Source organism: Leptonotus elevatus, chromosome 4, assembly GCF_054856555.1.
Source record: "Leptonotus elevatus isolate MCC_2025b chromosome 4, RoL_Lele_1.0, whole genome shotgun sequence".
Lineage (NCBI taxonomy): Eukaryota > Metazoa > Chordata > Actinopteri > Syngnathiformes > Syngnathidae > Leptonotus > Leptonotus elevatus.
Window position 1 is genome coordinate 18,416,303 of NC_141242.1, and position 19,456 is coordinate 18,435,758.

At 40.6% G+C, this 19,456-nt stretch overlaps 1 protein-coding gene across 3 annotated transcripts in view; it reads left to right on the plus strand.

Moving 5' to 3' along the window:
* The first annotated feature begins 1,717 nt into the window (after window positions 1–1,717).
* The window catches only part of dusp8a (dual specificity phosphatase 8a), a 46,504-nt gene continuing 28,765 nt past the window's right edge, over window positions 1,718–19,456 (plus strand). Inside the window, exons 1-4 of one of the 3 annotated variants that reach the window (XM_086073916.1) lie at window positions 1,718–2,094; window positions 2,222–2,323; window positions 7,698–8,081; window positions 18,727–18,865. In XM_086073916.1, coding sequence (XP_085930042.1) covers window positions 7,845–8,081; window positions 18,727–18,865 — 376 coding nt within the window. In that variant the 5' untranslated portion in view covers window positions 1,718–2,094; window positions 2,222–2,323; window positions 7,698–7,844. Of the gene's footprint in view, window positions 2,095–2,221; window positions 2,324–5,357; window positions 5,749–7,697; window positions 8,082–18,726; window positions 18,866–19,456 lie in introns of those variants that run through there. The other 2 variants (XM_086073917.1, XM_086073918.1) reach the window with 2 other exon arrangements.

Sequence of the window (19,456 nt, forward strand, 5' to 3'; positions counted from 1 at the left end):
ATAAAATAGAGCCAGAGAGAGATGATTTTCCCATTCTTTTAAAGGGGAAGTTAACCCCCAAAAATTATTTACAATATGTTCAATGCAGCCTCACTAGTCTAACTGATTAATATTGTGCTTGTAGAAAATTTATAAATCAGCAAAATCCATCTCATTTTATCCATCTCAGAGGGGGCGGCCATTTTGCCACTTACTGTCGACTGAAAATGACGTCACAGTTGCTTAGGGCTCAAGTAATGACCAATCACAGTTCACCTGTTTTGAGCCGTGATTACCCTTTAAAGGACATTGTGTAGAATTCATTGCCATCTATTGGTGAACTAATAAAATGCAACATCCTAAGTTCCAACTGCGTGCATTTTGAAGCACACTATGTTACCTCTGCACAGAGACCACGCTTTGCAAGCCTATACCACCAATGAATATGTTTGCGAAGTTCTTCTCCTTCAGGTATCCGTAGCAGAAAGATGGTGACGAATCAGGCAACTTCCTATTAGGAGGCACGGCACGGCCTATGTAGTATCATTAACAATTACTAGAGACCTATGATTACTGTATGTATGTATATATATATATTCATGGGCTAGAACATATTTTTTATGTGCATAAAAATTTATAGTTTTTTTGGGGGGGGGGGGGGAATTCTGCATGGTCTCTATAATGATATTCTACTGTCAGGTCATAAAGACAGTTTCAAGATATATGCCTCTTTTTCTTTTTTCTTTGAGACAGCAAACTCTACTTGTAAGTATTTTCTGATTATTTATGTATTTATTTATTTACTGTGATGTTATTTTGTCTGGCACATCATTGTTGTTGCCGTTTTTTTAAAAAGCAAAAATTATACATATGTATTCATGGTCTAGAACATTTTTTTTATGTGCATATTATAAAAATGTATAGTTTAAAAACAAAATAATTTTTATTTTATTTTTTTATTCTGCATGGTCTCTATAATGATATTTCAAGATATATGCCTCTTTTTCTTTTTTCTTTGAGACAGCAAACTCTACTTGTAAGTATTTCCTGATAATTTATTTATTTACTGTGATGTTATTTTGTCTGGCACTTCATTGTTGTTGCCGTTTTTTTTTTAAAGCAAACATTATATATATATATATATGTATATGTATATGTATATGTATATGTATATGTATATGTATATGTATATGTATATGTATATATATATATATATATATATGTGTGTGTATATATATATATATATATATATATATATATATATATATATATATATATATATATATATATATATATATATATATATATATATATATATAATTATACGTTCTCAAGGGAAATTAACAATATTATGATCAATAATATTATCAGTATTGTATTGTCAGATTTAGCTTTGGACCGCCATGGAGGTGTTGTTTTGTGCGTACATAATAAGAATGACAGTGAAAGACAAGCGAGGATTTTTTCTAATCACAATGTACGCCTATGTCACTGAATGAAGAAGAACACATATATGTTTTCTCTCATCGAAAAGTGTTGGTGGATGTAATCATCTGTCGACAGCGTTACTTATTACCGAGACATTACACTCGTCACCCATAAAAACGCTTGCCTACTTTATAATAAAGATAAATATATAAATAAAAAAAGTCGGGCAGGCCCTTTAATCCGTGTCTTTGACGTCATTCAGCCCCCGAGACGCCCGCGCTGATTGGCTGGATGTGACGTAACCTCATATTTTCCTATTTTTTTCTCTCCCTGACTACTAAACCATGACCTCATCGCGTTAGTTGAAGAAAGCGTTAAAGTGTACCTTTTGTAACGACCTCCACACCCCTTTTAACAAACACACATAGCTAGCTGGCTAGAGAACTTATCAGTCGCTTTATTTCTTTAGCATTTCTTATTTTAGTTATTTATTTTTCACAAAAACAATTAAATGGTAAGCCGCGCTTTCATGTGCGGCTCGCTCCTGGCGCTGTCACCCCGTGTCAGCTGCGCTGTGCCCCGGGACACCGGCGGCCACGAGCGGCCAAACTCATGACGACCCCACCGGTGTCCCCCTCGTCGCACGGAAGCCGTTCAATGACTGCCAGACCCCGACAGCAGCTCCAGGTAAGGGGCGTGTGTGTTGTGTCGCACAGCACAATGCTAGCTCCAGTTAGCCTCTGTTAGCTGGGTGCTCTTAACCCCCCTCCCCTTCCCTTCCTATCCTCCCCCCTCCTCTCACATCCACTGTCAGTGCGCGCGTGCGTCTCCTTCGATGGGAATTAATCACGCTCAAAATGATCGCCTCGTTTGTTGTTGGATAGAAATTATTCGATTAACAGCCGCAGGATGCAAGGTAAGAGCAGCAGCCTTCCTTTTTTAGAGCACACTAATGCTTTTTTTCTTTTTCTTTTTTAAACCAGAAGCTGTTAATGGCATGTGTTACTGTGCATGCGGACATAACCACGCGTCATAACAAGCACACGGCAGGTTCCCTCTATGTGAACCATTGACAAAGCCGTCTACTGCGGTGGAAATCATAGCAACTTCAATCTCCCTATGCTGAATTTTGTGAAGGTCGATTTATTATAATGGCCGCAAATCCCCCATCCTTGCAAACTATTTTGTCAAACAAGCCTATGATCCATTTATTTTTGTATGTTTCCAAAGGTTGTGGGGGGGGGGGGGGGGGGTGCACGCTTTGCCGTTAGAACAGCAAAGTAGATGGATTGTATTTAATTAATAATATGTAATTAATGTAATTAATATCAAATGTAAAGATTAGCATTTGCTGCATATGCACTTTCACGTAGCATAGATCCGTTTTTGAGCAACAGCTTTTGGAATTCATAGTTGTATGTTGAAACAAACCCACAGGTTTATTAACAAAATGTACAGGAGCCTATGCAAATGCCATTGCAAATGCAATACTAGCATTCTGCCTATATTGTCTATAAATAGTCAACATACACATGCAGAAACATCTGTCAGTGTGACCATGTTGCAGTGCAGATCTTTGCTACTGAAATCCATAACCACAAACCATCTGTCTTAATATATCTCTGCCCACCTCTATCTATCTATCTATCTATCTATCTATCTATCTATCTATCTATCTATCTATCTATCTATCTATCTATCTTAGGGGTTAATGTCAAAAGTTAAGCATTAACTTTGGAGAATAATTTCAATTATGTAAAAAAAAAACTTTGGTGGTTGCGGTTAAGAAAATAGATGGATGTATTCAAGGATCAAGGAAAGCTATGAGAACAGTCTTCTAAATACTTTCTATGTAATTATTTCACACAAATTCCAAGATTTTACTCAAGTGAATATCTGTTGCAAGCTTTGTAGATATTAGATGTGGAAAAATAATTAAAATTAATCATGATTAATTATGGAAAATTGTGTGATGAATTAGTTATATTAAATATGCATATATATTAGGGCTGCAAGTTGTAACTAATGATCATTTTGATAATCGATTATACTGTCGCTTATTTTGTTTATTAATCAATGAACTGTAACATGTCAGACATGTAACATGTTGATTGTTGTTTTCAAAAGTAAAAGTAGTTTGTAAATGTTTTGTTTTGAGTCAAATTGTCGAAGTTATTCATTCTGTATTCATGGAGAACTACAGAAATGCAATATTGTTATGTGGAGAAGCTCAAATGTTGAATATGTGGACTTTTTCTTAAATTAAAAAAGGACTAAAAGATGAATCAATTATCAAAATAATTCTCACTTAATTTGATAATCAATTAGGTGTCATTGCATTGTTTTGCATGCCATAGGCCTATATATATATATACAACAAACAGTTGCATTTGTTTCCTAATGCAAACATTTCCGTGTTTGATCGAAAGCTAAATGTTGTTGTTGTTTTTTACACCATTCATATTAAATCAACCAACATTGATGACCACTTACAATCAAATAATCTGCTTCTAAATTCATACTATGTGATTTGTAGTGTTAATTCTTTGCAAACCATGATTTGGTTTGTTTCCCCGCCAATATTATCGACAGTCACGAGGCTGGACTTATTTTGAAGGCGACTGCACACACAACACATTAAAGCCTAATCGACCCTACAAGTGGTTGTGATCTTCACCATCAACTGAGCGTCATATTGTGAAACAAAGAACCGGCTAACGTCATCCGACAGACTGGCCACAGGAAATGTTGTGCATGAGTTAATGAATAACCTGCATGGTGTTACGTCAGCGTTGGTTACCTTCCAGTTGTTTCCTCATTGATGCCTTCTATGGCGATATTTACATTTTACCAACAGTATTGATTGACTTCTTCTGAAGTTTACTTCCTAAAAAGTGTGTGCTATCTGATTACCAGTTGAAGAGTTAAATTCATTATAAATGACTTCAAAAGCCTTTTTGAGGTTGGACTGGACCAAAAGTAATCAATGAAGTGAGATTTTTATGATTTAATTTAAAATGCTTGTTTTGTTTTTTTGTCATCTTGCTGTTGAGTTACAATTAGGTTCCGAAGTATCTAGACTAGATTTTTGTTATTTTTGCTTTTATATAGTGTATTTGAAATAAAACAATATGTAGTATGTAAAGAGTAGCATCTTTAGTTTAAGGTGTTTTACATAATTATGGCATTTGACTTGGGGAATTATGTGGGCCTATCTCCAACAGTCATTTTGCATCCTAAAAGAGGAATGCCATGCTTGGTTGGGATGTGCCTCGAACTAAGAACTGAGGCTCGAGCGGCCTTATCTAGCCTGTTTGCATGAACTGATGACGCCTGCTCAGATGATCTTCAAAGATGACCAGAACAGAACAATTGCAATCAATTCACTATCCTGAGAACACAATCAAGTAGATGAATGGGGATATTCACAGCATCTTGGTTGTTTGGTTTTAATTCCATAGAATGGCAAAGTCATACAAACTCATGGTTGTCTGAAAACGTGCGCTTTTAGCATGATTTTTCTCAAGTGGCTTGACAGTTCCAGTTCTGTTCAGGAAGTTTAGATATTCAAATTAGCCAACGAGGGCTAATTAAAGTAAAGCTGAACCAGTTATTCTGGTTGTTGTGCCTGTTCTCAAGGTTGAACTACAATGCTGACTTGGCAACCGTGTCCACCCTGTAAACATCAAGGGGAAAGGGAGGGTAAAGAACAAGGGGATAATGCAACTTGCTTGGTGATGAGCTAGCTTGATTGTCGGTACCATCACCCTCCCCACCCCCTTCCATCACCCCAGCTGGACTGTCTCTATGGCAACAGCAGAATCTGCTCCGGGCCTGCAAACTCTCATTCTGCTCCATCTTGCCTCAGCATGTTTCCCTCAGTTTCCGATTCCCAGCTAGCTGCTCACTCTTTCCTCCTTTAGCTCGAAGAGCACGTTTGTTTTGGTTTGCGTTTTCTACCCTAACACTTCATTATGGTGGAGACTAATGATTAGATCAGTTTGGGCTCTGTCATAGTCCATCAACGTATTCTTTCTCTTGCCTCTACTTCTTCCTGTATTCTTCCCTCTCTCGTCCAAGCAAGCAGGCTCCTCTGCGCACACAGGCATGATATTAGCAACGATGCGGTGCACCTTGCATAAAGCAGCCCACTCCTCCCATCCCTGTTTTCTGCACAAAAGCTGGGAAGAGATGGATGCAGGAGGCAGGACGGTCACTTGGAGAAAACCATTAGACTTACACAGCATCAGACGTCGTGCTCAGTATTAGGCAATCCGGACAAACACACTTTTGGAAGCTGTGCTTTTAGCTGCTTGGCTGAGCTCTGCATCATCATGTAAGGTATGCTTTATGTCAAGAAGACGGGCAGGTTGTATCGTAGCAGGGGGGTCTGCTTTGGGGGTGTAATGACTTTGCAGCAAGCTAATGAGATTAAATCAATTCGTTTTCTGTGTTGTAGCCATATGTTTATGATGTTGACAATTTTGGATCTCACTTCATTCTACATCAGGCAGTTCCCCAAGCAACATGCTGTCAAAGGACCATTTTTTTGTGTGTTAAACTAACATTGAGCTATTTTTGAAGAGAAGATGGGACGTTTACATCAGTTTGCCACATTTTAATCATGTGCAAAAAACACGGAAGTAGTTTTTTTTCCAGTGTTGCATTTGGATTTGCAAGCAATTGGGATTGAGAGGTTTTGATGTCACGTTTGGCTCTGCAACACGTGTGAATGTCTTGATGGCAGCCTGCAGGCGTCATGTCTTTCTCTTGTGTCACACTTCACCACTCCCTTACATTAAGATGGCTTAGCTGCATTTGGCGGAAGAAATGACAAATGCTTTTCTCTGGCTGTGGATCTGAAGCCAGGGCTCGAGACTGCGACCAATATTTTCAGTGTGTGCTGGTAAAAATGTCATCCGGTCGCACTAAGTGCTGTTCGGTTATTCAGAGCGTCACAAAAAAGTAAGCGTCAGGCTACAGATGGAAGCAGTTCACGTACGCGCTGCTGGTTTATAACATAGGATGCGTTTGGAGCTTGGGTTGCCCCAATCTCTATTTCATTATCAATATATCAACAATACTGTATTTGATATTCATATACTACTCTCAACATAAAATATAACATAATATTATGTACCATACACCATTATGCATTATGCGTTCCTGCCACAATAATTATATTTAAATACTGTACCTATATTTTGTTAACCATAATATACTATTACCTTCCCTGTACCAGTGACCTATTTTAAAATGTGCTGTAGTTCTCATGACTGTAGATATTTTCCTCTTGGCCGTCACTACTGACCTTTTGTGCTGGCATTACCAAACACATAAAAAATAATCATCATTTTGATGCTCTCTGAGCTGATGTCTTGTGAAATATGGTCACACATTCTAACTTGTTGTGACAAAATTGTGAGGTTTTACAGTATGCAAAGTAGTATTTTTAGCTTTGCATTTGATCCTAATGTGACAATCTATTTATTTGACTGTGGCTTTGCGTTCATTTGCTAAATTATACCCTGAAGAGAAACCCTTTTCTGTTGACCCCCCTTTCCTGTTTGTAGCCCTCTGCCTCACGTTACTCTCCCTTTTCACCTGAGGTTTAAACTTCCATTTAGGCTCCAGGGGTAAATGAGAGGAGGCCAATCTATATTTCATGACACCATGTGCCTGTGGATGAATAAACCAGCACAGCATTCACACTGACCTTCTCGCTTGCCGCCTGACATGTTGTTGTCAGGGAAGTACCCGTGAACCCATAGAGTATTTTCTGTCAAACAAACGGTACGCAAGTTGCTGATGGTCGTGTTCAGCCTAGCGTGCTTGCACGTTGCCCCCACAAACCGCTTCATCTTCTCTGATCCGCAAATGCTGAGGTGAACATCAACCAAGAGAAGTGATCAGCAGTGACAGATTGAAAGAGGCAGTCCATCAATTTTATGAACAGTTGAACACATGCGCACACGCACATTCACGCACACCCATGCACACACACGTACAGTAACTCACTGGCTATCCTTCATGTCCAGACCTGTGCTCCAAATTCCCCCGGCTTAATTTATCTCACTCCCCGTCCCATCGTTTCCTGTTTCATGAGCTGCCGTACCAGCAACATCGGAGCAACCTTCACACACAAACGTGCATGCGCATGCTAGTATTGTGGAAGTGGTCACGTATGTTGCGGCGATCTGTTATGTTGACAAACACATTTAAAAGGCAATAAAACTTCATTTTAGTCTGGATTTTGAATCTCACATAAGTATTTTCTTTTCTTTTCTCAGGCAGCGTGAATCTCTCAACACCTGCCTCAATGATCCCGTTTATCCTCTGACCCCGCCTTTCTTTGCCCGTCTCTTCCACCTCCTGCGCTGCTCCTCATCCACACCCTCATCTTCGGCCCAGAGGGACCACGGCGCCCCTCCGACATCATGGCAGGGGAGAAAGGGCCAACGAAACGAAGCACCATGGACATCAAGCGCCTGGCGAGCCTCATCCAGAGAGGAACCGGGCGCTTGCTGGTGATAGACAGCAGGACCTTTTCTGAGTACAATGCGTCACATGTGCAAGGAGCCATCAACGTTTGCTGCTCCAAGCTTGTGAAGAGACGGCTGCAGCAGGATAAGGTGTCTGTCACAGAGCTACTGCAGCCCAATGGCAAAATAAAGGTGAGTTTGAAGTTTAGCAAACCGTCACAGCACAACAATTGTGCATCCATTTCCAGTTATACACACATTTTCATGGGGTGTGATTCGAATAACCAATACAAATTTTTTAAAGTGCATCACCAAAGTCAACACAGATGCGAAAACTAATAAATAGGAATTTTAAACCAATTACTTATTTGATTAAAGGCGAAGTCAACCGTAGACATTTCTTGACAATAATATGTTATATGTGACTTCACTGGTCTATACATGACATTCTGATTAATATTACATTTGCAGAATAAGAGTTATGAAGCAAAATCCAGCCCTTTTTTATCTATCTCAGGGGGCGGCCATTTTGCCACTTCCTGTCAACTGAAGATGACATTAATGTTGCTAAGAGCTCAAGCAGCAACCAATCACAGCTCACCTGTTTTCTGAAGTTGAGCTATGATTGGTTGTTACCTGAGACCTGAGCAACATTGATGTCATCTTCACTTGACAGCAAGTGGCAAAATGGCCGCCTTCTGGTATTGATAAAAACTGCAGGATTTTGCTGCTTAACTCCTATTCCACTAATGCAATATTAACCAAAATACCGTATTTAACTCTTTGACTGCCATAAACGTTATAAAACGTTTAGCATAAACCTAGGGAAGGGCGCCGAGGACGTTAAAAGACGTCCCCTGTTTTTTTTTGTTTTTTTTTAAAAACGGGTGCAGGAAAGCCTTGGGCAGCTGTGCTGAAAGTATCAGGCAGATCTGATTAGTAAAAGACTCGTTTTGGCCCCTAGAGGGCAGCGATGACTCTCTTTGCACAAGGTTGGATGGGCCGCCCACCGTGGGCGTCAGTAGAAGACGTGAGGCGGAGCTAGAGTGTTGAGGAGACAATGGCTCATGAAGCCCACAATGGCTGACCAAGCAACCGGTTGCCAGCAGCTCACGCTTGAGCATTTTTTTCAAAGACGGAAAGCATCAATCAATACTAAAAAGCGCATTGATGTCGACGATGATGATGACTCCGAGCTTGACGCCAAAGTTGGAAGCCTTGACGCGACTGTTATGATCACGTAGTAAGCCTCACCGGCTAAGCGCGGCTAGCGCGGCTAGCGCTGCTAAGGCCGCAAAACGCGCACAATAGCCGACCGGGTACTTCTACACAATCGGACATTCGATCGGGCGATGGAGAGTTGGCATCGACCAATGCAGATTGATGATGATGATGATGATGACTCCGAGCTTGACGCCAAAGTTGGAAGCCTTGACGCGACTGTTATGAACACGTAGTAAACCTCACCGGCTAAGCGCGGCTAGCGCTGCTAAGGCCGCAAAACGCGCACAATAGCCGACCGGGTACTTCTACACAATCGGACATTCGATCGGGCGATGGAGAGTTGGCATCGACCAATGCAGATTGATGATGATGATGATGATGACTCCGAGCTTGACGCCAAAGTTGGAAGCCTTGACGCGACTGTTATGAACACGTAGTAAGCCTCACCGGCTAAGCGCGGCTAGCGCTGCTAACGCCGGAGCTGCACAAGCGGACATTCGATCGGACAATGAAGAGTACCCCGAGTCCAATGCATATTCATCGGAGGAGCGGGTACAGTCTGATCACGGAGAAGACACTGTTTCTGGACTACGATGCCACCATGAATGGAGTGGATAAGATGGATCAGAACATCTCTTACCACCCGGTATAGCAACTGAAGGACACGAGGAAGCGAGACGTAACGAAACCGTAGCATGATCCTGATATTAGACTTGATGGCAACACACACTGCAGTATATACTTGCTATTCCCCGGAAAAAAACGGCCGGCAAGAAAGTGGAGCACGCGAAGAGGCAATCTGTTGTGCAAATGCGGTTGCGTCTCCTTGCACGCAGGAGAGTGTTACACAAAGAAAAACTGTCGTTGAAACATCCACATATTTGTAAATAGCACCACAGTTGCACACATTTGTAAATAGTTTGCCAAATTGTTGTCAAGTTGTTACACTGTTGAATGTAAATAAACGTATTTTGCTATCAAAAAACACTTTTTCATTCTTGGTGGTAGTGTTTTATAGAAGTAAAGCACTATTTAGGTGTTTGTGGCATCATTCATGGACAAAAAGAAGTGTCAAATTCACTAGAATGCATGAAATAATATCGTTTCACTAAAAGCTTGATTTCTCCGTATTTTGGTCCAAAACAGGCGAAATTGGGTCAAACTAACCATTTTCTATTGTTGATTACTAAAGAACGGAATAAGGTAGAAACAAACTTTTTTTTCTGATGAAAGATGAAAGTCCAATCTTTCATTTGGTAGTACGTGTGTTTCCATAGTCCAAACAGAACATTTTCTGTGGACCTTGAAAGATCAGTCAAAATGCTTAAATCGGCTGGCACTGACGGCATCCCTTTTCTGAAAACGTCTGGCAGTCAAAGAGTTAAACTAGTGGGGCTGCATAGAATATATTATTGTCAAGAATTTCTTGGGGGGTTGACTTCCCCTTTAAGCAAGTTGCCTTTTCAAAACACAGATCGATCGTGGGAGGGACACCCTGTAACGATTGGATTTACACTTACAGGCTCAATATCGCCTACCTGACGGCAAAGTTCAGATTCCAGAAAAAGAATACAAGGTTTGTCAGAAAAGTTCCAAAAATGGTGTCACAAAAGATATATTTCATATCCAAACTTCAAGTTTTGCCCATTCAAAGTAATCAAACACGCTTTCCGAGCCTTCTCTTTCACGCCCTTTTGCACTCAACGATTCTTCCAGGATCTTTTGCAGCTCCGTCGTCACATCCTTCTTGATGTTCTCCACGTTTTTGAAACGGGTCCCCCTTGGTCACGCCTTTGAGCTTAGAAAATAGTTCTCAACCAGGAACTGTCAGATGCTCAAGTCATTGTGAGCAGTTGCATTGTCCTGTCCAAACTGTACAAAGCAAATCCAGAAGGACCTCTTTGTAGACCCACTGGACTTGAAAAAAAGTATATACTCCAGGACGATTACATTGAAGGGATAAAATCTTGTTTGTCTTTTGTGACACTTGTCCTGCAACTTGTCAGACATTCTGTGTAGCTACTTTGCCACATTTTCACATAGATAGATTGAAGAGGCCGATTTTTTATATTTTTTTCTGATCACCACCTGAAGGTGATCAATTTCAATCTTTGACTAGGTTTGATCGAGAAGGAGCCAAACTAAAATGCGGTACTGCCAAGTACAATGTTGTAAAATGTTTTCATAATTATTCACACTAATCTAAGTGAGCGGAGGACAGTTTTTATGGCAATTAGGCACACAAAAAGTCAGTACTTGGATGAAGCTCATTGTTGTATTAAGGGCTAAAACCAAAGTAATCCCAAGGCACTCCTGTCAACAAATATTTACCCTGCTTAAGTGCCCTCAGGCAAGTCACTGACTAGATGACTCTTCCACAGCTTGATGATCCTTCTTCTGCAATGAGCACCAATGCTAGCCCAGCGCTACTATACAGTATTTGTTGGACAGGCGCACGCGTGCATACTGTAGGTTTGTTGCTTTTCAGTGGCCCTGGAATTGGATCCTCTCATTTTCCATGACTTCTCCTCTGAATATGACAGCCTTTTTTCCATGTCCTGTCCGGCCGTGGCACGCTGACTCCTGTATTTTTAGTCACTGTGTGAAACTCAAGAAAGTCTGAGTGGGGAAACCTAAGCAGGGAGCGGGCGTTGTTGGTGTGTCTTGTGTTTGGGATGCTAGCCTACAGTATTGCATGACTGGACAACAACAAAGCTGGGGTTATGACACAGGAAATTCCGCCAAGTTGGTTGTGTTGTCTCTCCAAAATCTATTTTTAGTTTATTACCATGGCCAATGATAGCTGAGTGACATTCTTAGTCTAAGGTTCATTGATTTTTTTTTGGGGGGGGGGGGTAATTTTTTTTTTACTTCCTCGACCTTTCTTGGATCTTGTATTTACTGCCTTATACAAATTTTTTATATACGTTTAGAGACGAGGAGTTGACATGACATCTCATGTGGCTTGATTGGTCAAAGTGACAAAACAAGTCTGATGTATTGCTTTAATTTTGTTAAGATCACTTCATCTGCATAATTGTTAAATGTCAGAGAATCACCTTCCACCTGCCATTTACCACCGGGTTTCGGGTTATACCAATTAGTGCCAATTGGCTATATTGCAACAACTGACTCATCTCTTTTCTTACCACAAATATGCATCAAAACAACATCTATGTGCATTTTCCAGCCTCGGGTGCGAAGACTCATCCTTAAGAATGCATTTATTCACAGAATGTGTTTTATTTTTATATGCATTATCACATGACTGGTTAGTACTGGTAGACAAATTTAGACCGGGAGTGAGCTTGGGTTGGGTGTGGGATGGCATTGTTCTACATGGTCCATCTCTACGTGAAGCCAAGCTGTGAAGCTCGTGAAGCTCCACCCACTCAATGCTTCAAAATGTCTTCATTTTTCTCCCCTCTTCCTGCCCCTATCTGGTTGTTGCCCCATTGCTGGCTTGTTATTATCCACCGCCCCACTCGCCCAGCAAAGAGGATAAGGCTTGCGATTAATGCGAGGCTGGATAAAGCTGGAACTAGCCGGGTGCGAGAGGAGGGCCTGACAGACCAAGACTCTTTTGTTATTGGCTAAGCATGACATCATCCCTTTTGTGTGGCCACTGGCAGACCGCGGGCCCGGCACGTGCAGACTGGCTGTGCGATGTTAATACGGGCTTCCAGCTCATCCCCAACACACACGCGCATGCACGCACACACATACACACCCTGCCCCCCCATGGCTCTGAGCAACGCCAAGGTCCGCGTCAACCAGCCAAGGCAGCAAAGGACACCATTGTGGTTCTTTGTTAGGGAAGTGAATGCAGGAAGCCAGGAAGCGGGAGAGCGGCACTGAGGGTATTCATGGTTCATGGCTGCAGCCTCTGCCACCTCCCTGACTGCCTCCCACCTTACATCCCATTGAGCTGTAATAGCCTTCATCCCCCCAGGCGCTGCACTCACCCGCTTTCATAAAAGCTCCCATTGCTTCAGTTAACTGAGTTGATTGGTCATCTATCCATTGGTACTCCAGCAAACCAAACCGTGTCCTCTTTCTCTCTCTTCTTTACATTCCCTCATGGTCTCGTTATGGATGATAGCTGTCAATGTAGGTCAGAGAGGCTAAATGACAGAATTTGAGGCATGGGATGGCACAGGCTTAGTCAGGAAGCCGGCTCCTCTTTCCCACTCTGACACGCTAGTTTATTCTATGTAAGTGGCTAGTTTCTTGGCTGAAGTGCAGCTGATCCGTTCTCCAGCCATTTTGCTGATGCTGCTAAATATACAGGATATTTCAAAGTTATTATGTAGAATAGGAATGCTCGATACCACTTTGTTTTTCAGACCGATCCCAATACCAATACTCACTTCTTTGAGTAGTCACCGATACCAATACCACTAGTACTTTTGATTCATAAAATTGCCCAATAAAACAATGACATAATAATCTCAATGTACATTTTTCTCAAAGGGGAAGTCAACGTTAAACATTTATTGACAATAATTTGTTATATGTGACCTCACTAGTCTAAACATGACATTCTGCTTAATATTACAATTGTCGAATATGATTTATGAAGCAAAATCCAGCCAATTTTTATCCATCTCACACTGTTAACCCGAATAAGTTAGCAGAACTTAAAAAAAGTGACGTAATCGGTTGCCTCACTTTTTTTGAGTTGATCAACTCAAAAGTTTAAGTTTTACAGAACTTGAATGGTTTGATTACACCAAATTAATTGTTTTGATACATACAGTAGTTCCTTAGAAGCTTTCTTTTACATAAACTTGATTATTATCAGTTACTAACTTATAAATGTTATAAAACCACTGGATTAAGTTAACAGAAGTCCATGTGTCCTCACGAGAATACCGGGAATGCTGGAGCCTATCCCAGCTGTCTTCAGGACTGGTTGCCAGCTAATCGGAGGGCACACACAGACAATCTAGGGACAATTCAGTGTTCAATTAACATACCATGCATATTTTTGCAGCCATTTTGCCATTTGGTGTCGACTAAAGATGACATCACAGTTGCTCAGGGCTCAGGCAACGACCAATCACAGCTCACTTGTTTTCTGAAGTTCAGCTGTGATTGGTTGTTACTTGAGACCTGAGCAACTGTGATGTCAATTTCACTCGAAAGCCAGTGGCAAAATGGCCGCCTTCTGATATTGATTTTTTTTTTATGCTGGATTTTGCTGCTTAACTCATATTCCGCAATATTAACCAAAATACTGTATTTAGACAAATGGGGCTGCGTAGAACATATTATTGTCTAGATTTTTTTTCTGGGTTGACTTCCCCTTAAATGGATTTATTTATTTATTTATTTGGGGGGGGGGGTTGACTTCCCTTTGAATTTGCCTGAAATTAATAGCAATTTTGTAGTTCCTGATCGTAAAACAGCCACAAGAGTACCGATAGCATGAAATCAGGGCTGGTATCGGCCCGATACGATACCTGGTATCGTTACTAAAACAGTCTTTTAACATAATTATGGATGCAAATTTTACCCACTTGTTTACCTAAATGGATAGACAGCCTACTTGCAAGTTGCAAATACCTGATTATTGTATTATTATAAAGAGAGAAATACGGAAAATGTAATAAAAAAAAAAAAATATATATATATGTTTTAGTATAGCAGCATGGTGCTAGTGATTAGCATGTCTGTCTCTCAGTCCAAAGACATGCATGTTAGGTTAATTTGGCTGCAGTGACGTTGTATTTTTATCATGTTATAATGTTGCAGTTCTGGGCACCAGAGATTTTTTATTAAGTAATGCCAATTATTTCAAAATCAACATGATACAACAGTTCCTTTTGTCATACAAGCTAGATATTATTAAAGAAATGTAGTTGATGATTCACTATGTTGATTCTTTCGTACATTACACAATGTGGCAATCCTGGAATTTCCTGTCACGTTTATTTGACGCCTTGTTGAAAGAAACACGTTTTTTGACACGCGGAAATGGCGTGTTATGATCATGAGATCATAACAGGTGTCAGTGTTTAAAGAGCCAGTTTGATCGAAGATATGCAGTATATAGTTCACCACAAGTTTGAAACAAAACAAGAAAAGTATTTGTTGGTGGTTTATAGAAAGGAAATATGTCTTGAAGCATGATGGAGGTCCTGGTTGAACCGGATCCGCAGCATGCGTGTTTGTGACGTGTGCGTGCCTGAGATTGAGGTGCAGGAAACTGTCGTCACTATTCTTTTAAGGAATGTTAAATAACATTACAACACTTCTGGTTATCAAACAAGTGTGAAGATGAGGTATGACATCATAACGCTAAGGTAATCACACTTTTACAACACAAGCTTAACATTAACAATTGCTCATTCTTAAACAACAAACATGTTTGTAAATCATAGTAAATGTGATGCTTGGTAGACTGAGGTCTCCTGAAGTCTCGCTAGTTTTACTCTTCTTTTTCTTTTTGCTTTTTTGTACCCCCCCCCCCCCCCCAAAATAATAATAACAAAATAATTAAAAATTTAAAAATAAATAAATAAATACAAATAAAAAAAGTGCTGGGTTGTTTTCCTAACCCATTCGAAGGGGAGCTGTGAGGTTTTGAGCAATTGAGCTACGACAATGTTGGGTTAATTATTTTGAGTAATTAAAAAAAAAAAACATATTCTGTGTATTATTTTGACTGGTTGTCATCATGACTCCATAAGAATAGAAAAAAGTACAGAAGCCCCGAGACACATTCATCATTGCAATTTGTGGCAGCTGTCAGTGCCAGTCAATGACATCACCAGGCCCCAGGTCATTACAGCGGTGAGAGATTTGCGTCACACCCTGTGTGGTGGAGTCTTAAAATGACTGATCAACTGCCAGAAGAGGTGGCTTGTATTAGCATGCAATGTACTGTAGATAATGTTAGCTGCCTGCATGGTTGGTGTTTTGGGATTGCACAAACGAGAAGCTATCATGTTGCTAGACACAAACACATGCGCATATCTCTGGTCAGGAGTCTTGCTGAGGTTGAGATGTTTCACATGCTTATGGCGGCACCCCAGTGCTCTTGTGTTATGTTCCCACAGATTCATTAGAATGCAAACGTAAACAGGTGTCATCGTAAAGATTTGAGCGTTCCGGCTTTTCCGTTTTCCAGACATCAATGTGACATGTCATCACAAATAAGTCACATTTTGTTTGTAGTTTTGTCACCTTGCAGTTAATGCAATGGGTTATACCTTTTCTGTTGACATTTTATTTCAAAGCAATATTCAGTTGTAGGCTGTTCCGTTTTGGTACTGCATATCCATTTCAAGAAAACATGATTATAATATCACAGTTTGCTTGTGCAGCTTCCAGTCTCCTACAACTTCAATATTTCCCCTCATGCCCTTCTTGGCTTTCATTTCCCTTTTTTTTTTTTTTTTTTTAACCATCCTCTCTATATCGCTGTCTCCATGGCCCCGCCTTTATTCTCCCTTCCTACCATGAGCATTGCTTGTTTACCTGCAGTGTTCATGCGTCACAACGCCTGGGCCAGCACTGCAGAGGGATGGAGACTCTCATCTACTGCTGCAGTCTGACAGCCTGCAGTTCCAAACTGCTAGATCCTTGACCTTTACTGCACTCTTAACTTAACTCATGTATATAGCTCATGTGAATTAAGCTTTTTGTGTTTTTTTTCTTTTTCTTTTTTTACACTGAACGCTTTGAGAGCTGGAAAGTTGGAAAGACTGTTGGAACTCGACGCACATCTCCCGCAAGATTGCGTTATTGGTTGAGAATGTAAAGAATGTTTCCTGAACAGTCAGTTACATTCGTCACTTGTGCTGTCAATTTATTAGCTAATGAATGCAAGGTAAACCATTTTTAAAAATCAGTATCATGATGAAAACCTCATGCAGATACACCCTGCAGTATATTCATTATAATTACCCCCCGCCCCCCCCAAAAAAAACAATAACAACAAACAAAACAAAACTCAATAGTTTACTCACTGCCTGGCTTTCAGCAACTAAGCACCTGATCTATTTTTACCCCACTGTTTATTTTTTTATTTTATTTTTTATAGTCCCAAAACTAAAACTTTTTCCATTCACTGCACTCTTCTGCATAGTGTATTTGCTGTAAACATATTCACTGTAATCCTCAGGCATCGAGATCAAGCTCTTAAATTAGACTTGATCCCATTAGGATTATTATTCCGTAAAGAAAGATGAATGAATGTGTGTAAATAAATAGCCATAAAAATGAAAATCTAGCAATGTTTTTTAATGCATAAATAAACAATAAAATAATAAGATTCTGGCTAATGAGGACTTGATGAAGAATACAGTACAAGCAGTATTTAATACAGTTGTTTACCGAGTACAGTGACATATTTTGTCATCTACTTCTGCTTAGCAATACCATAAACCGTGTGAGAAGTGCGAGTTCTTCAAACTCGTGTTTTTTTTCATAATGAAACTAATGATATTAATGCCGCTGTGTCCGAGCTGTGCTTTGATTTGAAACGAGCAGACTTGAGCGACTGCACGCTGACCTTGCCCAGTCCAGATCACCTGCATGGCTGTCTGCCAAGTGCCAAGGCACTCTGCTACAGCTGCTATGTTAGCAGAAACACAATTAGGCAACCCCACCCCCACATCTGACACATGGACACTCGCAGTGAATGGTGCAGTACAGCTGTGCGTGCTATGGGGCCATCATCACCAGCATGCCTTTTGAATGGACTATGAAGGGAGTGGAAATCGCACTACTTTGCCTGAACCTGATTTAGATGAGGATGATAGATTGTATGTTGCGCTACACTAATAAATCATATTCTTCTCTTGTCTGCCTTTTTGTCATTTTTTTTTCTTGACATTTTTTTTGTTGATACTTCACCGTGATGCTCCCACCCACCTCATCCCTCTCCGCCTTCTTCATCCCACTTCCTCTCTCCTCCTTCCCATCCAGTGGTAGTTCAGTGATGCAGCGATTCTGAGCTGCAGTAGGTGCTGCCTCTTGGTCATGTGACCAAAGCCTGCCTAACAACATGGGGAAGAACAACACAGTGGGAACAGATGCGCATGCTCACTTTCATATGGAAGCACACCCGCACATGCACACGGAAACCCATCCCTCACTTAAGCTGACATCAACCGCACCACAATGATGAATGCTGCACTGTGTTGTCATAGCATAACTGGCTTTTTACATTTGACTGTTACAAGTTTGCTTTACATCAAGCGCAGGATTATTGCAACATCAATTTTCTAGTCATAGATGCAACTCTTATGTATTAATCATGCTATGTATTTCTAATTTACAGCCGAATGTTCGTTTGTTTTGTTGCAGACATTCTAATCACTGAAGCTCATATTGATTGCCATTGTTGGTTATTTATCTTTCCTTTATTTCTCCATATCAGAGCCAGGCTGATTCAAGTCTTGCAGCGGCTTTTCTGCGCTTGTTATCAAAACATTTGACAGTATTGCATTTTGTAACTGCATGTGAGGCTGTTACCGCCAGAGTCCCAAATGTTCACGAACAATTTATGGGAACAAAGAATGCTCTTGTTTCAGTCTTTGTGGTGAATCCCCTGTTTTCACTGAACAATCCCTGTGTGCATCTGCCTTGTTTTTGTGTGCAGGTGGAGTTGGGCAGAAAACAGGAAGTGGTGCTTTATGACCAGAGTTCCAAAGAAGCCGCTCATCTGTCCAAAGACGGCTTCGTGCACATTCTCTTCGGGAAGTTGGAGGGCACCTTCCACAAAGTCTCCCTGCTTACTGGTATGGAGTGCATGTTTGTGTGTGGTTTGTGTAAAATGGATTTAAAATATTGATTTTTTTTACATAATTAAGTCTACATTTTCCTCTACATCACAAACGCTTCCCTACTCTACTTTCATATACCACGTTTCTTGCAGTGAGCAATTTGGCCACTAGATGTCACTGTTTTGCATCACATGCCACAGCACCTGCTGGGAGTTTTATTCAGCTTTATTAGAATCATACTACTCGCTCAGACATATTTGTAGGAATGGAAGCCTGACAGCCGGAACTGTACATGCCAGCCGCTGAGCCATAACGACTCTCTAATGACTCTTTGATGTTTAATCTTCTCCGGAGTCCCTCTCGTACTTCGCATCCTTTGGAATAATGCTAAAGTTTAACTTGTGCCCTTATGCATCACAGTTATCCTGTCATAGTGTCCACTAAGCACAGTAAGGCTTAATTTAGCAGCTTTGAGTGCATCCTCAAATGTGTCAGCACAAGGGGGAAAAAAAACATAATCTTGCCTCAGTCAGGAATGCAAATGAGACAGCAGAGGCGCCGCTCGGGGTAAATTTTCTCTCTCTGTACATTCATTTGGCACTTTTT